Source organism: Notamacropus eugenii, chromosome 4, assembly GCF_028372415.1.
Source record: "Notamacropus eugenii isolate mMacEug1 chromosome 4, mMacEug1.pri_v2, whole genome shotgun sequence".
NCBI classification, from domain to species: domain Eukaryota; kingdom Metazoa; phylum Chordata; class Mammalia; order Diprotodontia; family Macropodidae; genus Notamacropus; species Notamacropus eugenii.
Window position 1 is genome coordinate 75,814,011 of NC_092875.1, and position 24,395 is coordinate 75,838,405.

Sequence of the window (24,395 nt, forward strand, 5' to 3'; positions counted from 1 at the left end):
CTTTTTATCCAATAGCCTTTACCTTCCCCTGCTCCCATTACTTGGGCCATTTCTTTTCTTGTGTACTTTCTTTTTCTCCCCTCCCCAATTTGCTCCATCCTGGATAGGACTCCCTCTGGGCTCAATCTCAGCAAGAGCCTCTTGTCTGATAGAAGAAAGGGAAAGTATTCCATCACAACCATATACCATAACTTTTCAGTCACTCCCCAATTGACGAGCATCCCTTCAACTTCCCATTCTTAACCACCAGAAAAGAGCTGCTATAAATATTTTTGTCCATATATGTCCTTTCTTTTAATCTTTTTTGAGACACAAACCTAGTAGTGGTATTTCTAGGTCATGCATAATTTTATAGGCCTTTGGACATAGCTCCAAATTGCTCTACATAATGGTTGAATCAGTTCACAAGTTCACCAACAATGAATGCATTAGTGTCTCAATTTTCTCCTCCAACATTTGTCATTTTTCTTTTGTGTCCTATGAGCCAATCTAACAGGTGTAAAGTAGGTACTACCTCAGAATTGTTTTAATTTGCAATTCTCCAATCAATAGTGATTTAGAGCATTTTTTCATATGACTATAGATACGTTTGATTATTTCATCTGAAAACTGATTTCATATCTTTTGATCATTTCTCAATTGGGTAATGGCTCTTATTATTATAAATTTGATTCATTTCTCTCTATATTTGAGAAATGAGACCTTTATCAGAGAAACTTATTACAAAAATTTTTTCACAGTTATGATTGTTAACTGTATTTCCCTCTGTCCTATTTCCCCCTTGTTTATTTTATTTTTTCCTTTCACCCAGTCCCTCCTCAAAAGTATTTTGCTTCTGACTACCTTCCCTGACTACCTCCCCTCCATCCTATAAGCAACCCCCTTCTCTTATTCCCTTCCCTCTTACTTTCCTATGGGGTAAGATAAATTTCTATGCCTAATTGAATGTATATGTTATTACCTCTTCGAGCCAGTTCTGATGAGACTAAAATTCAAGTGTTCCCTGCTACTTTACCCATTTTCCCCTTTACTATAAAAGTTCTTTCTTGCCTCTTTTATGTGAGATAATTTAACCCATTCTACTTCTCCCTTTCCCTTTCCCTTAGTACATCCCTCTTTCTTGTCCTTTAATTTTATTTTTAAAGTCATCATTCCATCATATTTAACTCACTCCTATACCCTCTGTCTATATATACTTCTAAGTATCATGATGCCCTGTAGGAATATTAATAGCTTAACCTTATGAAGTTCCCTATGATTTTGCTTTCCTGTCTACCTTTTTATGTTTCTCTTGTGTCCTGTATTTGAAAGTCAAATTTTGTACTCAGGTCTGGTCTTTTCATCAGGAATGTTTGGAAGTCCTTTATATCATTGAATGTCCATTTTTTTCCCCTAAGAATTCTATTTAGCCTTGCTGGGGAGGTGATTGTTGATTGTAATTCTAGCTCCTTTGCCCTCTGGACTATCATATTCCAAGCCCTCGGATACTTTAATGTAAAAGTCAATAAATCTTGTGCTATCTGCTATAGTTGGTTTCTTTCTGGCTGCTTGCACTTGTTCCTCCTTGACCTGGGAGCTCTGGAATTAGGCTATAACATTCTTGGGAGTTTTCATTTGGGGATCCCTTTTAGGAGGTAGTGGTGAATTCTTTCCATCTCTATTTTATCCTCTGGTTCTAGAATATCAGGGCAGTTTTCTTTGATTTCTTGAAAGTAATCCAAATACACAGAAATACTGTCAATTTTCTTTAATTCAACAAAACTTTATGAATCACCTCTTCTCTGTCAAATACTATGGTAGTTAATGGGGATTCAAAGAAAAAACAAACAAACCAGCACCTGCCCTCCAGGGGCTTGTATGTATATGAAACCCACAGAAGATTCTCCATCCACAATCATGGTAGGGATTTCTGATTAGACAGCTTTCTATCCTGCAAGGGATAATAAACCATATCCTGAGGACTCTGTCTGCTAAGACACTCATATCCTTTCTATCAAAGGCTTCTTCCCTGGGTGCTGTCCCTGTCCCTTTCTCACCAAGAAACACTGTCTGCTCAGAAACCTCTCAAACCTAGCTTAGCAATGAGAGATAAGACCTTTCTTGAGTCGTACTCAGGGAAGACAATTATCCTGTTTGCTTCAGACTTAAGGTTCTGCTTCTCAAGATACTTTCAAGATGTCAGGAGCACTTCAGTGGTGTTGGATGTCCTCAGCATTTTGTCATGACACTTGACAGAGTTAGAAATTAACCCCAGGAGAAGATCTGGACCCTAGGAAGTCACAATGAGATGCTACAGAGGATGATCAGATGGGAGACTCTTGACTGACCCTTTGAGACTTCGTTTTGGAACGTGAAGTGGCTGTTTCCTCCCTTTTCTTCTCTTTTCTTCTTTACCCAGAAAGTGTCAGACCACCTTGCAGAGTCATTTTTTGACATGAGTCTTTGGTTTCTCTTACAACCTTTAGAGGCAAACAAGTGTGAAAATGTCACAGCTTGTCCAAGTTATACAAACACTCCTCAAAAGTCCTCTGATGTCAAGGAGAGAACATATTGTGATGGAAATGAGATATAATGTGATAGCAATGAGATGTAAACAAAATGTGGTTTGTGTTTAGGGGAAAGAGAACTCACTTCTAGTGGAAGGAATGGCAAAAGCCTCCAGGAAGCAACAGATTTTAAAAGCAGAAATATAAATTCACCCATTTTTAGCTACCAAACAATTCAAGTAAAAAGAAATAGTCACATTTTTTAAATTCAACGAAGACTAATGAATCACCTGTTCTATGCCAGGAATTATACTAGTTGCTTGGGATATCAAAACAGAAGAGAAACAGACCTTCCTCTCCAAGACTGGATTTGTATCCAGCAGTCAGACGGTACAGTTCAAAGACCCAGGAGTGACCTATAAAGATGAGTTTGTGGTTCACTGCCAAATAGATCTAAGTATTCACTAGCCAAATGAGAGGGAGAACTCTGGCAAGAATCTGAGCTTTCCTTATATTCTCATTCAATTAATCTCCATGTTTTCACTAAATTTTCCAAGAATTACTGAACTGTTTTAATAGTTTTGAGATCTGAAACTTTACAAAACCTTTTGGAATATCATATCATATTAAAAGACACACATGCACATATATGAAGGATATAGGTATATAGGCATATATAAATATATCTATCTATATGTAGATGTAATCTATGGAGATTTATCTATTTATATTTATATAGAGATATTTACATATAGATAGATATAGCTATATATGTCTATATATCTATCCAATGCATCCTTCATTCAATGTTCCATTTGAAAGAGACTTTAGTAATCATCAAGTTTCACCTTTTCATGTAACAGAGAAATAAGATCCAGAGAAGGGAGGCCGGTTTTCCAATGATCGCCAAGAAAATCCTTGGCTGCTTTGGGACCAGAATCCAGTTGACTACATCTGACTGCATCCTGCTCCATAGTTCTCAGCTTGGCTGTGAAACAAATACTCTTACTTTCACAACAGGACAGAGCTGGATGTCCCAGACTCTAAAGTGGTTCTGGGTTTCCTACTTTGGAAAGCAAAGGACAGTTACCAAGTGCTGAGCTCTTCAAAACACATTTCTAGGTCATTCCTGGCTATCCTACTAGTGTCCTAAACATTAATCAGTTTTTAAAAGCTCAATTTTTAAATCACTGACACTGGAGTGCCTCTAAGTATAAAATGCTCTCAAAAATAGGGTACACTTTCCTCATGTCTGATTAATCTTACTTGTTTAATCTGAATTGGGGATCTTATGTCACCAAATTTTTTTTAGGGAAAGTCTGTGACAAAAATCTCATAGATTCTTTGCCTTCTCTCTTTGGGGGAGGGTGGGAGTGGATTTCAATGAACCTGTCACCTTCTTTGCAAATCTAATACAAAAACTAAACTCAAAAAAATGAGAGCAACATGATTTTCTCTCTTACCTAGCAATAATTAGGCTTTTCTGACATACAGACAACAGCCAAGCCTAAAACCTTTTCAGGCTTTTAACTCATATATATGTATGTGTGTGTGTGTGTATCTCTGTATTTATAAAATATTACTGAAACTATGAGAAATTTTAAATAGAAGTCCAAAGTCCTTTGATATGAGATGAAAGCATAATTAGCAAAGAGCCATGAGATATAAACAGAGTACTCTTTGCATTTTGGGGAATGAATATTCACTTCTGGAGGAGGAAAGAAAGTAAGCCTCTTGGGAGAGATAGATTTTAAAGCCATATCAAGATTCACCCCTTTTTAGCTATCAAACAATCCAGGTATAGAGAAGTGCAGTCACTTTCTGGGAATTCTGCAGACATTTATGTATCTCCCTGACTTAAAGAAGATTGCATTCTCCTGGGAATGAGGTCAATGATTGTTTAGGGAGAGGGGGGAACCACAGAACATAATCTATATAGAGATAAGGAAATAAAAGGGATGAAAGAGAATGCAAATAACTATGGGTAGTTGGGAGTGGAGAAAAGGAATCAAGAAAGTCCTCATTTTGGAGGTTGCCCCACAGCTGCTTTTTAAAAAAGATAGCAAGGATTCTGTGATATGGAAGTGAAAACTGAGGGCATTTTAGGCATGTGGTGATGGTGGTGTAGTAGGGGACGTGATTGGCCACTGAACTAACAATATAAGGAGTTACGAATACATAGTTTAAGACATTCATACACATGGAAGCTTCTCACCTAAGTTCATGAAGATGTGAGCTAGCAGAAGCAAATCCATCATATGGTCTCCCTGGCCTCTGCTCAGAGCAGCCTCCATGGGCAGAGAATCCTTCACATAGCAGCCTATATAGTTTATCCACTCTAGACAGAATTTTTATTTTCTTAGAGCTATTGCTGTTTCCACCATCTTGGAAGGAGACTTAAGTGCAACTTCAGAAAAGACCCAAGCGGAAACAACTTCTCTGTGGAGTATGGCACAGGGCTTTCCTTTTTGGCAACAGCCGTGGCAAAAGCTACATTCCATTTCATATCCAGATGAAAAGTTAAATCTCTATGCATTTTGTGTAAGCATCAAATATATAACATGAAGCAAATATGGAAAAATCTAGAGATCGGCCTTGTTTGTCCTTTTAGTATCTGGCCCAGACAAAGTAACCAAGGTAGGTCATTACGTGAGCAGCCATTACATGGTCATTTGAGTACTGCTGGACAAAATGAAACATTTGAATTAAACTTTTCCCTGTATTCACTGATAATTCACTTAAGTAGTCAAGATATAGAGGAGGTCCTTAGTTTTTTGAATGCTTACCCAGAAGAAGCTATGAATCTACTGTGCACTCAGACTTTAGAGTAGAGAATATAGGACTAGTAAAGAGTCATCTGTTGTGGCCAGTCTCAGATCCAGTTCCATCAGAAAGCTCACAAATGGGAAGTGAGATATTGTCCTAAGGTGCTATTCTTTCACTTTCCTCCTCATACTCCTTCCCACACCCACTTTTGCTGTATATATTAATGGGCATGCAGCTCCAGCTATTATGGATTGTGCATCAAACTTACACTTCATTAACCCATGAGAAAGTGACTATAGCAGCTGCATCTCTACATAAGAGTTGTTTTCTGGATAGAATTCAATCATAAATTCCATTGTGAACACCTCTAATGGTCAGAACCTCCCTGTCCTCCTGTCAGCTCTGGATATCACTAGGAGTCATTTCTGCTGTTTTTGTGAGTGCAAACAGGACTACACTCCACGTGGAACATATCCCCTTCCCTCACCCATCTTAAGACCTTGACCCAACTCAATCCCTGTCAATATAATAGAATTCAATTCAAGAAAACAAAAGTAGATTCTTTCATAGTCACCTGCATAATATAGTCAAAAGGATACAGTTCCCATGTGCCACATTCACAGACAACTCACTTAAGTGACTGAGGAGATAAGAATATCTCAATTTTCTACCTGGGGATTGAATTCCAGGAATTATACCATGAAGTGAGAAAAGGTTTCATGCATGTAGCCCAAGACTAGATAAAAACAGTATGCTCTGGTGTCAGCCACAGTTTAGACCATGATAGATAGACTCATGAAATGTTATAGTGGAAATGGACCTCCCAGTGTTCTAGTTCAAACCCATCCCTATGTACAGAATTCCCTTCCGTAAGTTCTCATCTTCATTCTCTAACCTCTTTTCCCTCTGCCTTTTGAAATTAGGTTTTAGAAAAGACTTAGTTTCAGTTCCTCCTTATGCACTTGATATGATTAGAATCAGGGAAGGAAGTGGGGGAGAAATTCCCTTTGTGGAAGTCAATGCAATCATTTCTTCTATTGAATAATACCTTTCCCCCAAATCTGTCTTTCTTGTTTCTTTCCCTAGAACAAAACGACTGGTGTTTTAATCTTACCAAAGATATATTTTCAAGAAACTGTGACGTGCAAGTGAGTTTACATCATTATGAATGTATTTCTTATATGTGGGAAAAGTATATAGAAGCAAATAGCCTTCAAATCTATGTGAATAATCATTTTCAAAGTTTTGTTAAAACCTTATGCTGAATATCAATATCATCAAGCAAACTTAGTCATGAATGATATATACATTAGCATATAATATAATATATGGCATATAATAATTTTGCATATAACATAAATTTGCTTAGTAACTATGTCCATTTAAAGTAACTCATCTCAATACATAAAATGACATTACTTTTCAATTATTCCCTTTAAGTCTCCATCTGGATTCGTCACCTTTTCATTTTCTTATGTGGTCATAGTTTGTGTGTGCTCTGTCTTCATTGGTATATGTGTGTGTCTGTGTTAGTTGATGTGTGAGAGAGAGCGTGTGTGTGTTGCTTTGTCCCCTTCAAGTTTCTGAATGTTATACCTCTCTTAATATACACTAAATTTCATTCAATTTCTTTGTGCTATATCACATAAATCAAAGAAGTAGTCAGCTGTTTGAAGTTCCCACATTGAATGTCTGCATTTTAACACAGTTAGATTTAAAGAAATGAAAATAATTTTTGTCATGATCTTTCTTAGCCTATTGCTGCCAACTATCAAAAAGTCTACAGAGAGATTTGCCTTGGTTTAAAGAAGTTGTCCAGTGCATGTGGAAATGATAAAGCTTCTTTTATAACGGTTTGAAATCCTTTTATCACACATAAAATTCTGCGAGACAAAATCATGGCTATGAAAAAAATCAATGTATTCATTAGATCAGCAAATAGTCAATAAATTGAGACCAGTGGTCTCTCTTGGGGATCAGATACACCAAGGGAGCTTTCAAGGCAATCTTAAGTTCCAGTCAGTTTTTCTGACAGCACATTATTGGAACCTTCCCTCACAAGCTAGAGCCAACCCTGACTGGTGGATACTTGACGAGTTGGGCTAAGAGCACTCAGCTCCTCCCAACCACTTCATTCTTGTGAGTGTGTGGGTGGGAGGGCAGGCAGGGTGAGAAGCAAGGCCTGCTGAGGAGAGTCAGCAGCCTCTAGTCATCTAGGCAAGAGAAGTCACCCCCATCAGGATCTACTTGGCTAAGTTTCTCCTTTGTGAGCCAGATCACCCCAAACTTTTATTTGGAAGAGCCAGAGGCAAGGTTGACCCTTGGTAGTAGGCATGAGTTAAGTCTAGCTTCTCTTTATGGGATAAACAGAGAGGCCCAGACCAGGCCTTGGGAAGGAGGCTGGAACGTGATCACATTCTTCAGCCTGCTCCTGGAAGCAGATTTTTTAATTTGAGCTAAACTAAAAAGTGGGAATTTTAAACAGAGAAGGGAATATTATAAATAAGTATAAATAATTAAAAGATACCGCATTAATTTTTATTTTTCTTACTTTTGCTTCTCTTCCTGGAAGCACATTCCCCACCTTCCTCCACCCCATATTATGGCCTGTACTTGAACTACAATAAGAAGTTCTGAGGACCACAAGTCCTTTTCAGACTCAGAGCTCAAGGACCCAATCCTGAGGCTATGGTTGGGCACAAAGGGTGGGTGAAGGAAGATAGCAGTTTTTGCAAGGTCTCATTCCTCTGATCTTAGGGCACCTTCACCTTGTTGGGATATCTCACCACACTGAGAGGTGGGAGAGTTCAATGGGCTTGGATTTAGGAGTTCTAGACTCAAGTCCTGGTTCTTATCTCCACTCACTATGTGACTATGAACAGGTCATTTGACATCTCCAAACCTTGGCTCCTCATGTACAAAATGGCCTATAAAACCACCTAACACTATTGTGAAAAAAAGCAAGGCTGAAAAACTCTAAAAAGTGATGTATTGTGACTGTTATTCAGAGAAGCCCCCAAGTGCACTGAAATTAACAATCCCATTCATTGCCTTTGGGAGAGAATGAGGAAGGTAGATAAGGTTCACTTTCATGTTGAGGGGAAATGGTTCTTGTAGGATGGGAAAATAATGGGTTATGAATGAGACTAAAGCAAGAATATCACTCTCTTCTGCTTAATTCATAGAATGACAGATTTGGAGGAGGAAGGGACCATGAAGGCTGTCACATCTAACCCTGCTAATCTTATGAACAAGGAAATTGAGGCATCACTATATGGTCAAGGTCCAACTGGTAGTAAGCAACAGAGCTGTAACTGGAACCCAGGGACCTCTGACTCTAAGTGGAGAATTCTTTTCCCTGGGCCATATATACTTCACTGACCTTCTACCCTGTCCTCTATCCAACTAGCAGCCCAAACTTCATCACCTTCCCTTTTCTCCTTATCTAGTCACATAGTCTCCACACCCACTAAGCAAGGGGATCATACCTTTCCAGAGTAGTAGCTGGTAACACAGAGGGACCAACCAAAACCCTGCTGGTGCACATATGCTATATCAAGAGGCCAAAGCATGCAACTCTCAGAACTGGACAGAGCATGTGTCTGGAGGACTGAATCCTCTGTACAGAATTATTATCACATTAAAAATAGCCTAAGCACATGCTTAGCTCTAAGTATGCTCTATGGCATTACCACTGTTACCCTCCTTAAACTATACCCCTTTCCTGTGACTTCCAGGAAATGAGAATAAGTTAAAAGAAAATTCTCAGAGGTACCATGATAGAGCACAAAGTGTGTTGTTCTTGGCATTTAGAAGATGGCTGAGCTCAACTCCTTACCTCTAACACATACTATCTGTGTGGCCAAGGGCAAGTCATTTTACTTGTCAGGGCTTCAGTTTCCTCATCTATAAATGGGAATGAAATATAGACTCTAACTCAGTAGGATGGGTGTAGGCATTGTATGAAATAATGTAGGCAAAATGCCAAGCAAACCTTGCTTAGCTATAGGAACATCAAGGTTCATTATTTCTGGGACACGTTATGTTTTTCAGCAAAAGACTGAGAATTTGATTTTACCCAGATTAGTTCATTGTGAAAATACAACCATGATAAAACCGCCAGAAGCAGGCCAGAAACCACAATCAAGCTCAGTAACAGGTCATTCATTGTTTTCTTTCACTACAGGCCATTGCCAATAATCTTGACATTCGTCTGGACCAGGTGAAGGGAAGCCAAGTAGAAACAGCTCAGATAGTGACCTTCTATCTTGAGATTGTACAGAATGTTATATATGAATTTGCCTTCAATCTACCTCTTGGAAGTAGAATCTCAGAAAAGAAGAAATCAGTGGGTAAGACTGGGCATGAGTATCTTGCATAGGGTTGGCAGTTTCTGTATTATTTGACTGTTTGTGCTTTTACAAACACTCATCTATGGTCCATGTGAAAATGTGTCTTATTCTATATCATGAGTCCGTCATCTCTCTGTCAGAAGGTAGGTAGCAATTTTCAACATGTTCTCTGGAATCACTGTTCATCTTAAGTCTTTCAAGTTGTTTGTCTTTACAGTGTTGGTGTTTTAGAGTAAATTGTTCTCCTGATTGAACTCGCTTCACTTTGTATCAGTTCATACAAGTCCTCCAGTTTTCTCTGAAAGCATCTCTCATCTCTCATTATTTCTTATGTCACAATAGTATTCCATTACATTTATATGCCATAATTTATTCAAACATTCCCCAAATGATTAGTTTCCAGAATTGCTATAAATATTTTGTACATATGAATGTGTGTGTGTGTATATATATATATATATAAAATATGAAATGTTTACTGCCTGATAATAATATTTCTAGGTCAAAAAGGTGTGCAATTTTGAAGATATTTGTCTTTAGGTGAGAGAGACCTTTGAATATATCTGCTCATAATGTGGACAAAGCAGCTAAGGTTTCAACTTTGTGGAAAATCCTGAAATGCCTGTTACTCAAAATGTGACATTGCTACAATAAACTTGTGATCAACTTACAGGAGTTCAAAACTGTTGCCTATACCAAAACACTCACAAGAGATAAAATTGGGAGGAAAGGAAAACTCTTTTCACGTTTCTATTTATGCAGAAAACCAGAATTATCTTCCTGAATATTACTATTAACTTTCCCGGTGTAGAAATGGCTTCTAATAATTGGTTTCTTCTAATTTTTTTCTTGGTAGCTAACAGAGTCCAGCAAATAAGGCAGAATTGATGGGAAGGTCACAGTATCTAGAGGTAGAAGAGTTATCAGAGGTGATATAGTATGATCACCTCATTTTAGATAAGAAAACTGAGACTCCAAAAAGTTTCATGACTGTCCCAGGGTCACAGAGGTAGTAAGTGGTAGAACTGGTATTTGAACTTTGGTCTTCTGATTGCAAACGTGGCATTATTTCCACCGTAGCATCATTCTGAGTTCTGATCCTTACTTTTCCTCCAGATTCCCTATGTAACCCTGGGCTACTCATCTACTTATAAATTTTCTTTCCCCATGTGCAAAATAGAGTTGATGATGATAACTATGATGACGACGATGATGATGATAAATCCCAATGTATGTTAAAGGAGCTGAGGTTTCCTTGGCAATTCACACCGTGCCTGTAACATACTAGACACTTAATAAATGGTTATCGATTGATTGAACAACTTTCTATTTTAGAGACATTAACTCAACAAAATGCTCTTCTGTCTGGATGTTTGGGGTCCCTTTGGCAAAAAAATGCCTATTTCTCCATCATCCAGGTTTTTCTGTTTGTGCACACAAAATACACTTGTTAATTACCTATTTTATGATACAAGTACGTTTTGAGGAATGTGCAAATTCATTTTAAATTTCTTGATTTTTTTTTTTAGTTATTCAAACTTTGACCTTTGAGGGTGGCTGTAACAAAAGCAATTTATTCCACTTGGAGGCTGGTAATGAAAGGATGGATTTTGATAGCATTCCAATGACTGAAAAAAACTCAAAAGGTACAGAAAACAAAAATGCCATAATGAAGTCAGGACTTCCTTTTGTATTTCTCATTTATATTAAGAAGTTAGCTCCTCAGTCAACCTAATGAGGTTTTCTCATTAATGTTTGAGAGCTTGTTTATTGGGGTATAGGATAGGGGGAGGTAAGGTATAGACACATGGTTTCACCATTTTGGGGAAAACCCTAGTGTGTAAATTGCCTTTACCAAGGCAGATCAACAATTCAGTTGTAGCTTCTTATCTTTGAGTGTTGCCTGGGCATTGAGTGGTTAAGTGACTTGCCCATAATTATATAGTCATGTCTTCTTGAATCCAAGGCTGAGTCTCTATCCACTCCATCATGCTTGACATTTGGATAGATTCCTCTCATCATTGTCTATATATTTATGGATAGCATGAAGGGAATATATGTTATGTGATCACCAAGAATAGATCCTGAATATATGAATTTTAAAAACTTCATTCATTGAGCACTTACTATGTGCTACAATCCTGAAGCAGCAACAAAATTCCAACATCTTTCTTTTCACAATTCCTATTATATTTCTTATGTACATGATCTATTGGATTGTGAAGCTGCCAGGATATTGAATTTGGTTCAGTATAAGGGAATACTAGTGATAACAGCTGTTCCAAAATCAAATGTTTTGACATTACCGAGCTGACTTTGAGTTCCCCATCACTGAAGGATAGTAAGTAGTAGCTATATTATGACTTGTTGGGGATACTGCTGAAGGGATCCAAGCTTTCAAGGATGTGGAGAATTCAAGTTTTTGAATCTCTTCCAACTCTAAAACTCAGTTCCATTATTGGACTAGTTCAAGGACCCCTTAAATTTGGCCTCTCTTTTTAACATGACTTTTTTCAAAAGTACTTCTTCAATAAGTTGCATTTCTTCTTTCCTAATAGTTGTGGCTGTTCTTATTTCTTATGCTTCCATTGGATCCATCATTGATGAGAGGTTTGTTTCCAAGGAAAACCTTACCACCAGTGAAGAACTAGTAAACTTTCAACTAAACTCCAAGGTAGTGAGTGGGACAATTGGAAACAGGAAAGGCAACTTCCTGTCCATGCCTGTCAACTTCACTTTTCAGCACATCAGGGTGAGTAGAAAATAAATGGCTTCATTCCTATTTCTGAACTTCCTGTTCTTGAATTCTCATATGTCACAGATCATGTCCTTCTCCTTCCAGATGAGGAGTGGGAAAGAAAAGCCTCTTTGCGTTTACTGGAACAAGACATTCTGGTCTAATCAAGGCTGTAAAACCACCTGGTACAATGATAGTCAAACTGTATGCAGCTGCACTCACCTCTCTAGCTTTGCTGTACTCATGGCATCTGTGGAACTAGAAGTAAGTTGAATCAAATTTACTTCCTTTAAAGACCTTCACGATACAGCTCCTACTCACTTTTCCAGTCTTGTTAGACCTCATTCAGTTCCACATGCTCTACGGTCCTATGACACTGGCTTTGATAGTGTTCACACATAACAGCCTATTTCCTATTACCATCATTTTACAGGCTGTCTGTCATACTTGAGATGCTCCTCCTCATTACCTCTGATTCTTATAATCATTAATTCGGTTGAAGCTCCATGAGGCTTTCATATGTTCCTCCGTCCCCTACCTGCTTGTGCCTTCCCCTAAATAACCTCCTATTTATTTTGTATATACTTCTATGTGTATATATTGCCCATGTGGTCTCCCACAAAACAATATGCCCTCCTTGAGGAGAGGAATAGTTTCATTTTTAATCTCTGTACCTTCCAGAGATTTCCCTCACAAAGCACTTGTCACATAGTGGTCCCTCAATAAATGCCTGCTGATTGGTTGTTTAATTATAGTACCACATGTGACAGACCGTCTAGTATAGAGACTAATATGAACTAGTCTTGGAGTCATTAAAAACTCTAGTTTGCATTATAGTCCCACTTACTTCATGGGCACATTTTTCTCTTCAAAGAATATAAATTTCTCAAGAGTAGGAATCGATTTTGTATCTCCAGGACTTGTATATGCCTTGCATATGCATATGCCTTGCATATAGGACGTGTTTGTTTTTTGAGATGACAACTTTTTTGAACCTCTTTCTCAATCTGTAAAATGGGGATAATATCTATCATTTTACATCTTGAAATGGATATCTTAAACTCAACATGTTCAGAGCTGAAATTGTTGTTTTTCCCTCCAAACACTCCTCTCTTCCCTGCTTCCTACCACCATCCTTCCAGTCACCCAGGTTCACAGCCTAGATGACTGCCACAACCAGATTTGAATTTAGGTATCTAAAATCAGCCAAAAGTGAATGTAACCTGTGGTGTTACAAGTCTGTCTGCACATGTTAAATAAATACCATTGAAGTATATATATTTCACTGATAGTCCAGAAGTGTCCATGAAAACCAACATAATCAAGTCACATGGATCTTTGAAGTCTTCTGGTAGATGGTAATGAGACTCTAAATGATGTCCATTGTTCTCTTTCTGGGTCAAAGGAAGATCCAATGCTGACAGTGATCACTTACGTGGGACTGAGCCTGTCCCTGCTGTGTCTCTTTCTGGCTGCTCTCACGTTCCTCCTGTGCCGAGCCATCAAGGGCACCAGCACCTTCCTCCACCTGCAGCTTTCCCTTTGCCTCTTCCTGGCCAACCTCCTCTTCCTCATCGGAATCAAACAAACTCAGCATAAGGTAGAAGGAGCCCTTAAATTCTTTCCTATACAAAATTAAATGCAGCTATTTCCCTGGTAAGGTACAAGGGTCACAGAGAAGACAGATGTGACAACAGATAATTAACTGATTGTATGGCAAACACTGGGACTTAATGTCAAGAAAGCATTTTTTAGCAAATTATTTAATAAATAATAATAGTGTAAATAACATAATGTAATATATTATATGAATAATATTTGATAAGAATTTTTGCCTGGGGACGTGAAGCAGAATGGCAAGGTGGATAGATAGCTGAAGTCAGCATCAGGGGCCTCCTGGGTTCAAATCCTGTCTCTGATGCTTACTGTGTAACAATGAGGAAGTCATTTAACTTTTTTGCGTTTCAGTTTCTTTATTAGCAAAAGAGATACAATAAAATGAAACTAACTCCCAGGGTTGTTGTGAGAATCCAGTGCACTAATACAGGTAAAGCAATTTACAGACCTTAAATACTCTCATGTTCTAATGGGACCTTGGTTTTATGGATACAGTCACTCTCTCCAGTGATGCCTGCTTCTTCCTCTTGTGTCCTCCATATGTTTTGATAAATCCTCTACTCATTTGCTGGCACTGCATGGATCACAATACTTCTCCTGACTCACTTTGCCCATCTCCTCTCTGGGCGGGGACTAGAGCAGAGAATAGAAGAGGGACCCAGTGGCCCAAGGTGATCACAGCTGAACCTCTACCTGTGGTGGCCTGGACCAAGGTGATGGAGATGATCAGATTGGCATTAGACACCAGGACTCAAGGGAAAAAAAGTCTCCCAAGGACAAGAGGTTATCAGCTAGAAGCTCAGGTCAGCCTCTAGTTCATGCTGTTGGGGCAAGATAGGAGCCTCCTGTCAAGTGCAAGAGCCCTCCTTGCCTTGCCCATCACCAAAAGGACACCAGAAGTCCTGCCCATGAGAAGAGAAAAGGAAATAGGTAACTCAAGAGACTCCTTTACAAGCACATTTGGAGAGATTTTTTTCCATCTACACCCCAATTCACCATAAGTTCCTTGAGTATCATGATTTTGATTTCTATATGGCAATTTCCCTGGATTCCTTGATTTCCCCAGTGTGGTGTAGTACAGAAAAAGAGTTGGCCTTGTACCTATGAATATCTGGGTTCAGGTTCCCCTCTCTGACACATAGTGGCTGTGTGATCCTGTGCACTTCACTTAATTTCTCAGTGCTCTGGGCAGTGCCAGAGGTGGCAACCTACATTGGTACAAGAAGTTTCCTCACCTGAGAATTCCAGATATTAATGATGCCACAGGTCCAGACCCCATCCATCTATTCCCCACAGGGATCAAAGTTATTCACCCTTGTTCATACACTTTATAAATATCAGCGAAGAAGAGAGGAAGTGGGTTTATTCATCCCTGGAATGAGTTACAAAAGAATGTTTTGAGATTTCCATCCTCTCTCTCTCTCTCTCTCTCTCTCTCTCTCTCTCTCTCTCTCTCTCTCTCTCTCTCTCTCTCTGTATGTATGTATATATATGTATGTATATATATGCATATACATATATGTAAAACCCTAAATGTGTAGTTTGTAATCTATATGTCAAAATGTGAGCCCCTTAAGATCAGGGACTGTCCTTTATTTTTCTTTGTTTTCCCAGGACTTAGCACAGTGCCTGGCACATAGTAGGCACTTTATAATTGTTTGTTGATCAATTTGTTGCTGGACAGAGAAAGCATGCTTATCACATTCACTGATGATGCAAGACTGGGAGTGATCAAAAATATACAGATGACAGTCAAGATCTAAAATGATGCGGGTAGACAAGAGCATTATACTGGGTCCAATAAGGTCTAATTCAACAGAGATAAATAAAATGTCTTATAGAATCAGCTTTATAAGTACAAATCAAGGGAGACATGGTTATTCTTCAACTTGAAAAAGAAAACAATGAAAATGGAAATAACCACACATACACAAAAAGACCCTCAATTAAATGCTGCAAAATTATTTTAAACAACAACAAACATACAAACAGACATGGTTCAAAAGAAGGATACCCCCATCTCTTTATAGAAGTAGATTATAAGATTTTAAGTTCCTCAAGGGTAAGAGGTGTCTTTTGTCTCTTTTTGTATCCCCAAGCAATTAGTACAGTGTTTGGCAAATAGTAGGTAGTTAATAAATGTTACTTGATTGATAGGTTCACAATTATGATATGCTGCACATATATATTTTCAGACTCCAGATATATTGGTCAGTTTTGCTGACTGTTCTCTTGGTCTTTTTTATTCTTCCTTAAGAATATTTCTTAAATAAAGGAAAAGAAAAGAGGTCAAGAAGATTGTTTTGTCAACTTCATGTTCAGTGGCAGTCAACAGTGCCATAGACAGACAAGATGAAAATCACACTGTGCTCTGGCCTGACCAGGGCTCATCTCTGGAGGATTGTGTTCAGTTATAGGCACCATAGTTTAAGAAGGATATTGATAAGTCAGGATTGTGAAGAAAAGAAAAATCTTTGGTGTGATGACTGGTTGAAAATAACAAGGCTATTTAGTCTAGTCAAAAGAAAAGTTGAGACTTGGGTCTCTGTTCAAATAGATCTACCCTGGTTTCTTTGGTCCCTGAGGATAGAATCAAGAGTAATGGAAGGAAGAGTCAAAGAGACTAACTCGGGATTGATGTCAGGACAAGTTTCCCAACAATTTTGTTTTTGTTCAGGTATTTTCAGTCATGTCTGACTCATTATGACCCCATTTGTGGGTTTTCTTGGCAGAGATACTAGAGTAGTTTGCCTTTTCTTTCTTCACCTTATTTTACAGATGAGGAAAAGAGGCAAAGTGTGTTAAGTGACTTGTCCAGGGACATAACTAGTAAGTGTTTGAGGCCAGATTTGAACTCAGGAAGAGAACTCTTCCCAATTCCAAGCCCAGTGCCCTATCTGCTGTACCACCTTAGAGCTATCTAACAGTAGAATGAGCTCCCTGGAGAGCTACTGGATTCCTTCTCATTGCAAGTCATTAAGGAGAGGACAGATGATCATTTATGGGATATAGCGCAGTAAGAATTTCCTTCTAGTGTGAGTTGAACTCAGTGACTCCTGATATCTTTTCCAATGCTAAAATTAATTGATTTTGTGATAAAAATGTAGGAATTTCTCATCTTTCTTGGTTGATTCAGAAAGGTACCCATCTAAAGGCAAGGGGATAATAAAGACTGAAATTTCTATAGCACATTAAGATGTTGGAGAACTTCTCTCCCAAGAAAGCTAGGACCTCATGGGAGATATATACCCATCAGTAGTATATATCGTCAGTGGAGGTCCAAGATACAGTCAAAGACAGGAAGTCAAACTAGAAGCAAAGAAATACATTAGCATGCTAAGAAAACTACTGATAGCTTCCTAGAGTACAGATTTAGTTCTGCTATGTTTTCAGTCCTGCTTAGAGTACATAGCAAATCAGCCACATTGTGGCAACTTAGGATAAATAAGTAACATTTTCTACAGGAGAAGGAGGCATAGGGGAAGGGGAATTATTAAAAGAAAGGAGGAGAAGGAGCTTCTGGGAGAATATTTGCCATGCAGCTGGCCTGGTTTGCTTTCAGAAGGAAAAGACATTCTCTGTTCAAGGGCAGGAGACATGCGGAGGTGACTGATACTTTTATAGTTGTGAAAGTAGCAACTTCAGACAAAACTGAAGAGCTGAGGTGACCATTTTGACCAGACTACATGAGTACCTCATCCAAGGAAAAGGGGAACAGAGCATCCTCTTTTTACTGTGTACTGCTATCATTTATTATATTCCATTTCTTCTTCAACAGCAGTTGGGAACTTCTTTATAATTAGGCCATTACACTGTTGGGGTAGGCAGAGTCCCTATGTTATTAGTCAATGAAAACATTGTGGCTCCTGTGTTTCTCCCACAAAGGTTTGCAATTGCTTTACACAGGTCACCATTTGAGCCCTGAGATTACTATGAATGGTAGAGATGAACAACATTATCCTTATTGCGCAGATGAGAAAAGTAGGAATGATAGGGTAGACCTCTCTGAAGTCATCTAGTTCAATGATTTCATTTTGCAGATGAGGAAACTGATGCCCATTGAGTTCAACTGATTTGTCCAAGATCAAACAAAGAGTAATGTTAGGAGGTAGAATTCAAACTCTGGTTTTCCTGACACCAGGTCCAAAATTTACTCTAACACATTGCCTCAGAAAAGAGAATTCTCAAGGTCACTTAGGATTCTATAGATTTATATCAAAAGAACTAGGAAGGAAGGAGAGCAGAATTTTCGTCCCTCCACCCTGGTGAATCGTGGGCACTCTCTTCCATCTACACACCAACCATCTCTGTCTTGTCTGTTTCTCTCAGATCATGTGCTCCATCATTGCTGGGGGGTTGCATTACCTGTACCTGGCTGCCTTCACCTGGATGTTCCTGGAAGGGCTGCACATTTTCCTCACTATGAGGAACATCAAGGTTGCCAATTACAGCAGGACACACCAGTTCAAGAAGAGATTCATGTACCCTTCTGGCTATGGGATCCCAGCTGTGATTGTGGCTGTGTCTGCAGCGAGTAGCTCCCAGCACTATGGGACAGATCGCTAGTGAGTAGGGCATATCGTGTGTGTCAGTTTGTTAACTTACACACTCAACTGGTGTTCTGGAGTTAAATCCTTTTCTCATTAATTTCCTATTTATTTCTCATAATTCAAGTAACCTCTTCAGTGAGGCTGGATTCCAATAACCCAGGACTCACTCCTCAGTCATTTCAACCCAATGCTCACTTCCATCAAACTCCATGTAAAGTGACATTGCCACCCCATGAAGCCCATGCACAGGTGTCTGGGGAAAATGTTTTGGCAAATTTTCACTGATAAAAGACTCTTTCCCTTAGCACTATGCATCTTAACAAATTGGTCTCTGTCTACTAACACCCTTCTACTTACAAACAACTTTAAGTTAGAGAAGTAAGGTTCAGGAACTGAAGAGCAAACAAGTCCCCATCCAAGTTATCCATTTCCAGCACCTACAACCTATAATGTGCATAGTCACCCATAGGACTGAACAAACAAGGATGGAATATGATAAATTTTTCTTGTTAGGTAGCTTACAAGTTACAAGACTTGTTCCCCAATAAGCCACATCTGGAATGCATTTCTCCTTCCCTTCAGCTCTTGGAATCTTTAGCCTCCTCGGGTCAGTTGAAGTGTCCCCTTCCATAGAGGACCCCATACATGAGTGGCCTCCCCAGATGATTTGTATTTCTTTTGCATATAATTTGCATTTACTTAGGGTATGTATATCCCCCCCCCCCAGAAAAAATAAGCTGCTTGAAAGGAGGCATTGTTTCATTTATTTTGCCCTTGTGTGCCCTTTGCTTAGGAACCGAACTACAAATGAAACAATCCCTGCCATCAGGGAGTTTGTACACTACTATTGATCTACTTTGCCACATTTCCTCTCTTATCCATCCAGGAACACATTGTATACAAAACTGAAAGAAAGTTAGTGTGCCCTTTTTGATGGCTTGTGATGTTATCCCTAGGCTTTTCCATCTTCACTCGATACCACTGGTCCAGTCAAAATCATAATCACTATTTAGGGAAATGATAATGGAAAGAACAGATATAAGGCATAAAACAGACAATTCTCTAGAGAAATAAGTTCTACTGAGATAGTTATTCAACAAACATTTTAGCCAACAAACATTTATTCTGCATGTGTGGAACATTGGGTTCAAAAGAATGTGCTCAATCCAGAGCAGACAGGGTGCCCCAACCTGCCTAGAGCTCCCACTCCATTAAAGGTAGGAATAAGCACAAATACAGGAAGCTAATAACATACAGTGTCAAATGATAACTATATCAGAGAGGAGCAAGACAAGTGTTTTGTTAATGTATTGAAGGAAGAGCAGGAAGAAGCATCAGGTTTCATGGAGGAGAGAGTCTTAAAATTCAACAGAAAAATAGACAAGGAGGGTTCCTTGGGTATAGGAAACAGCCTGAGCAAAAGTTCTAAAGTTGGAGTGTGAAGGACAGGTTGGGGGACCAGAGAGTTATCCAGTTTATTAGATCACATGAAGAGGGGAAAGGAAAGACTGGAAGAATAGGGTAACATCAGATTATGGAAGATCTTGAACTCCAAGCAGAGGAATCTGAACCTGATTCTTAAGCAAAAAAGGTCACAATGTTTTTGAGTAAAAAGATCAATTGTATAAGAAAGATTATTCTAAAAGTAATTTTAAGAATACTTGGGAGGCATGGAGAAAGCAGAGTCATGATATATAGGACCACAGAGGCTATTGTCAAAGCAGTAGTCAGTTAAACTATTGTTTACTTACTATGGAAGCTTATGGAAGTAAACAATATTGGAAATTAGATTGGACTGGCCATCATGCTTGGCAAATGTAAAGTGTTCCATGGATTCCTTTGGAAAAGCTAAGCCTTTTTCCTCTACATTATGGAGAGTGAAAGTGTGCCACCTGACATTAGATCTAATAACTCTGCTAACAAACCTTCCCCTCCTCCTAACTTCCTTATTACTGTCAAGGGTACCACTATCTTTCCAGTCTCCCAGGCTTGCAACCTAGGCTTCATCCTTGACCCCACACTCTCACTCCACAAATCCAATCAGTCACCAAGTTCTGTTGATTCTACCTAAAATGAGGAAGGTGGATTAGATTACTTGTGAGGTTCTTTCTAGCTTTAAATGTATAGTCGTATAACCTCTCAGAGCCTCAGTTTTCCTTATCTTAGAAGTAGCATTTCTACTATCTAACTCAGGGTCATTGGGATGAAAGGACTTGGCAAGCTTTAAAGGACCACAGAAATGAGAGGTATTATTAATTCAATTTAATTCAACAAGTGTGTATAGAGCCCTTCCTATGTGTCAGGCCCTATGTGACTCTGGTGACATAAAGATTCCATTAGGAGCAGATGCTGACTTGGATGCCCAAATCCCCAAAGCCAGGCTGGATAGTCCAATACAAAGATGCTCATTTACAAGGTATGCTATATTCTCTCTCCAGTTGCTGGTTGAAGGTAGAAAAAGGATTTATCTGGAGTTTCATAGGACCTGTTTGTATCATCAGTTTGGTGAGTTAAAAAACAATTATTTTATTTTCTGTCTCATTCAAAATACACTGAAAATCAAAACAGATGAATAGGTAGTGGCAATAGTGCTGAATTTGACATCACAGACTTAGGCTTCAAATCTGGCTTCTGCTGCTTACTCCATAGATGATACTGCATAAGTTACTTAGTTAATCAATAAATATCTATAAGTGTTCAGTATATGCCATGCTGAGTGTGGGGAGCTAGTAATAGAAAGGCAAAACCACAAAGAGTTCATATTTTAATAGAACTGACAACATGCAATCAACTCTGTACATACAAGAAATATTCAGGATAAATGGGAGGTAATCTCAAGGAAAAGCCTCTAGGTCCTGGGTATGTGTGTAAGAAACAGAGGGAACTGGGAAAAGTCTCTTACAGAAGATGGGATTGAGTTGAGTCCACTGGTTATCAAAGAATGATCCATATATCCCTGGATGGGGGAGTGGGATGACACAATACTTTTGTCCTCATATTCAAAACTATCTTCAAAATAATTTTTTGCGGTTCTATAATTTCTGACTCTACATGATCCCATTTCAGTTTTTCTTGGCAGAGATACTGGAGTGGTTTGCCATTTCCTTCTCCATCTCATTTTACAGATGAGAAAACTGAGGCAAACAGGATTAAGTGATTTACTCAGGGTCATACAGCTGTTAAGTATCTGAAGCCAGATTTGAACTCATGAAGATAAGTCTTCCTTACTTCAGGCCTAGCTCCCTATCTATTTTGCAAACTAGATGCCTTTCAAAATAATGAGAAGCTATTTGCCTATTAAAATATTCATCCTTATTCCAACTAAATATTGACAAGACTAGATTTTTTTCACATACTTCAACTGCAAAAAAATCACAACATATTATGACTGTGACTTCTATTAAATTAGACATCAAAGTATTGAAGAGGTTTGCAAAAGTATGGATTGTGTGTGTGTGTGTGTGTATGTGTGTGTGTGTATTTGCTAAGATAGCAAGATATAGGTAGATAGATATCTAGAAAAATAGATGTAAAGCAACAGCACTCATTAAATTTGTTTTGGAAAAATGGATTTTTTAGAATAAAAATTGCATTTATGTTAACATGTAATGGGTTCATTATTATTATTAGAAGGATAAATACATTTAAAATTTTCTCAGTTTTTATTTCTTTAATGGTAAATCTCAACAAGGAAGCCAAGTAAGTCAGAAGATTGAGATGAAGAAAAAATATTTCAGACCTGGGCTACAGCCAGTTAAAAGGCAGTTCAGGAGGTGTAATGTTGCATGTGAGGGAAAAGACCAGGGTCACTGGATAGTAAACTACATGGAGGGCAACAAAATGTGTGAATGTTGGAAAAGTAGGAAGGGTCCAGATTTTGAAGGGCATTAAAAGAGAGGATATTATATTTGAACACAGAGGCAATAGGAACTGATAAGTTATTGAGAGTGAGGTGACATAGTCATATCGGAGCTTTAGGAAGATCTCTGGCAACTGAGTGGTGATGCATTGGAGCAGGGAGAAAGGAGGCAGGGAGACCAACCCAAAAGTTATTGGAATAGTTCAGGTGAGAAGTGATGAGTCTTTGGACCAGGAGAAAAACTTATGAAGATGGTTCGTTGTTGTCCTTCCTTCTCAAAGATGACCAAAATGATCTTGCTATGTTGAGGTCAAGGAAAACTATGTGTATATGGGAGGTGTTGCAAAAAAATAAATACTTGAAAATAGACTGGGTATTTGGAGTAATAGTGAATGAGAGTTCTTAGGATGACAGTGAAGTTGTAAGGCTGGGTAACTAGGAAGGTGGTGGTCCCCTAAACAAGGACAGGGAGATGCAGAAGAGAAGTTTGGGGACAATAATAACAAATTGGGTTTCTAATGGGTACAGTTGGAAATGAGTTCCTTCCATGAGACTGGAGGGCAGGAGTGAGTATAGGGCTGAAAGGGAAAAAGCAAACCTGAGGATTATCCGCATAAAGATAACTAAAGACCAATTTTTCTTTTCTTCATTTATAAAATAAGAACATTGTGTTAAATGTCTTCTAAAATTTCTTTTAGCTAGAAATCTATGATGCTATATTAAAATTGTAACAGAATCAATCATTGACCAGAAGGGTGAAGTTGTTCTATCCATTTTTGGCATGGATCTTAATCCAAAGGTCTAACAATGCAAAGAAGAGGCAGCCACTCCTAAATCAATACCTGAACTTGGAATCAGAGGGATCAAGTTTCAAACCTTTCTTTCAACATTTACTAGCTGTGCAACCACGAGCAAGTCATTTGATATCATTTTGCCTCATCTTCTTTGTCTGTAAAAAGGAGATAGTAATACTGTAGAAACTACCTCATAGAGCTGTTGTAAAGATTCAGTGAGCTACCATTTACAAAGCTTTGCAAACTGGAAAACACTCAGTAAATATCAGTGTAAAACTTTCTTCATTTGAAGCTGAGATTTGCTCCAACAGTTCCTTCACACTTCTCAGGATTTGCCCTGTTCTGATGCAATCTTGTCATCTACCTATCATTTCCTCATACCGCTAGAGAGTACCTTTGAGCATTTTCATCCAATCTCTGTGTCTTATGCCTTTCTGAACATGGCCTAAACTATATCCCATAGTGCTGGAGTGGGGAGCGAGATTGTACAGGGGATAGAGAGCTGAACCTGAATTCAGAAGCACCTGAGTTTAAATCTGGCCTCAGACACTTAGAAGCTGTTTGACCCTACACACATTACTTCACATTGTGTGCCTCTGTTTCCTCATCTGCAAAATGACCTGGAGAAAGGAAAGGCAAACCACTCCAATATCTTTGCTAAGAAAACCCCAGATGGGGTCAGGAAGAGTGTGACATGACCTAAATGACCAAACAACAGCAATGCTGGGGAACCAGTTCCTAGGTCCATTGGTTGGATGGTTACAACCATGTTGGCCCCAGAGTTTGGTTCAAAGTCAGTGTTTCCTACTGTTCCTACAGATCAACTTGTCCTTTTATCTGATAACCCTGTGGATTTTGAAAGACAGAATTTTATCACACAACCAAGAAGTGTCCACCATCCAAAACACAAGGTAAGCTGATCAGCCCTTTTCTTGTCAGAAAAGTCCAGGGAACTGTGGGAATCTTAAAGCAAAAGAGGCAGGGAATTGGCTGGGTAACTTGTAGAGAGCAATATTGCTCCACTCTGACCTCCAAGGTCCCCTTCCAATGCTGAAGTTCTGTGAATGCTGAGGGCTGAGCTGATTCAACACCTCAATAGTACTTTTCTTTTGAGTAATAAAAATAATGAGGAGGAAGACGATAGCACCTACTTACAAAGTACTTTAGAGTTAATAATTCCTCACTATTGTACTTCAAGGTATACTGCAGTAGATATTATCAGCCCATTTTAAGA

General features: G+C 38.7%; 1 protein-coding gene across 1 annotated transcript in view; it reads left to right on the forward strand.

The window, feature by feature from the left end:
* LOC140498700 (adhesion G protein-coupled receptor E3-like) overlaps positions 1-24,395 on the forward strand; it is a 73,999-nt gene that overhangs the window by 44,317 nt on the left and 5,287 nt on the right. Inside the window, exons 9-17 of the mRNA XM_072599567.1 lie at positions 6,339-6,400; positions 9,439-9,604; positions 11,134-11,250; positions 12,163-12,356; positions 12,447-12,605; positions 13,747-13,941; positions 18,288-18,523; positions 20,947-21,013; positions 23,981-24,072. Of these exons, the coding sequence (XP_072455668.1) occupies positions 6,339-6,400; positions 9,439-9,604; positions 11,134-11,250; positions 12,163-12,356; positions 12,447-12,605; positions 13,747-13,941; positions 18,288-18,523; positions 20,947-21,013; positions 23,981-24,072 (1,288 nt within the window). The remainder of the gene's footprint in view (positions 1-6,338; positions 6,401-9,438; positions 9,605-11,133; positions 11,251-12,162; positions 12,357-12,446; positions 12,606-13,746; positions 13,942-18,287; positions 18,524-20,946; positions 21,014-23,980; positions 24,073-24,395) is intronic.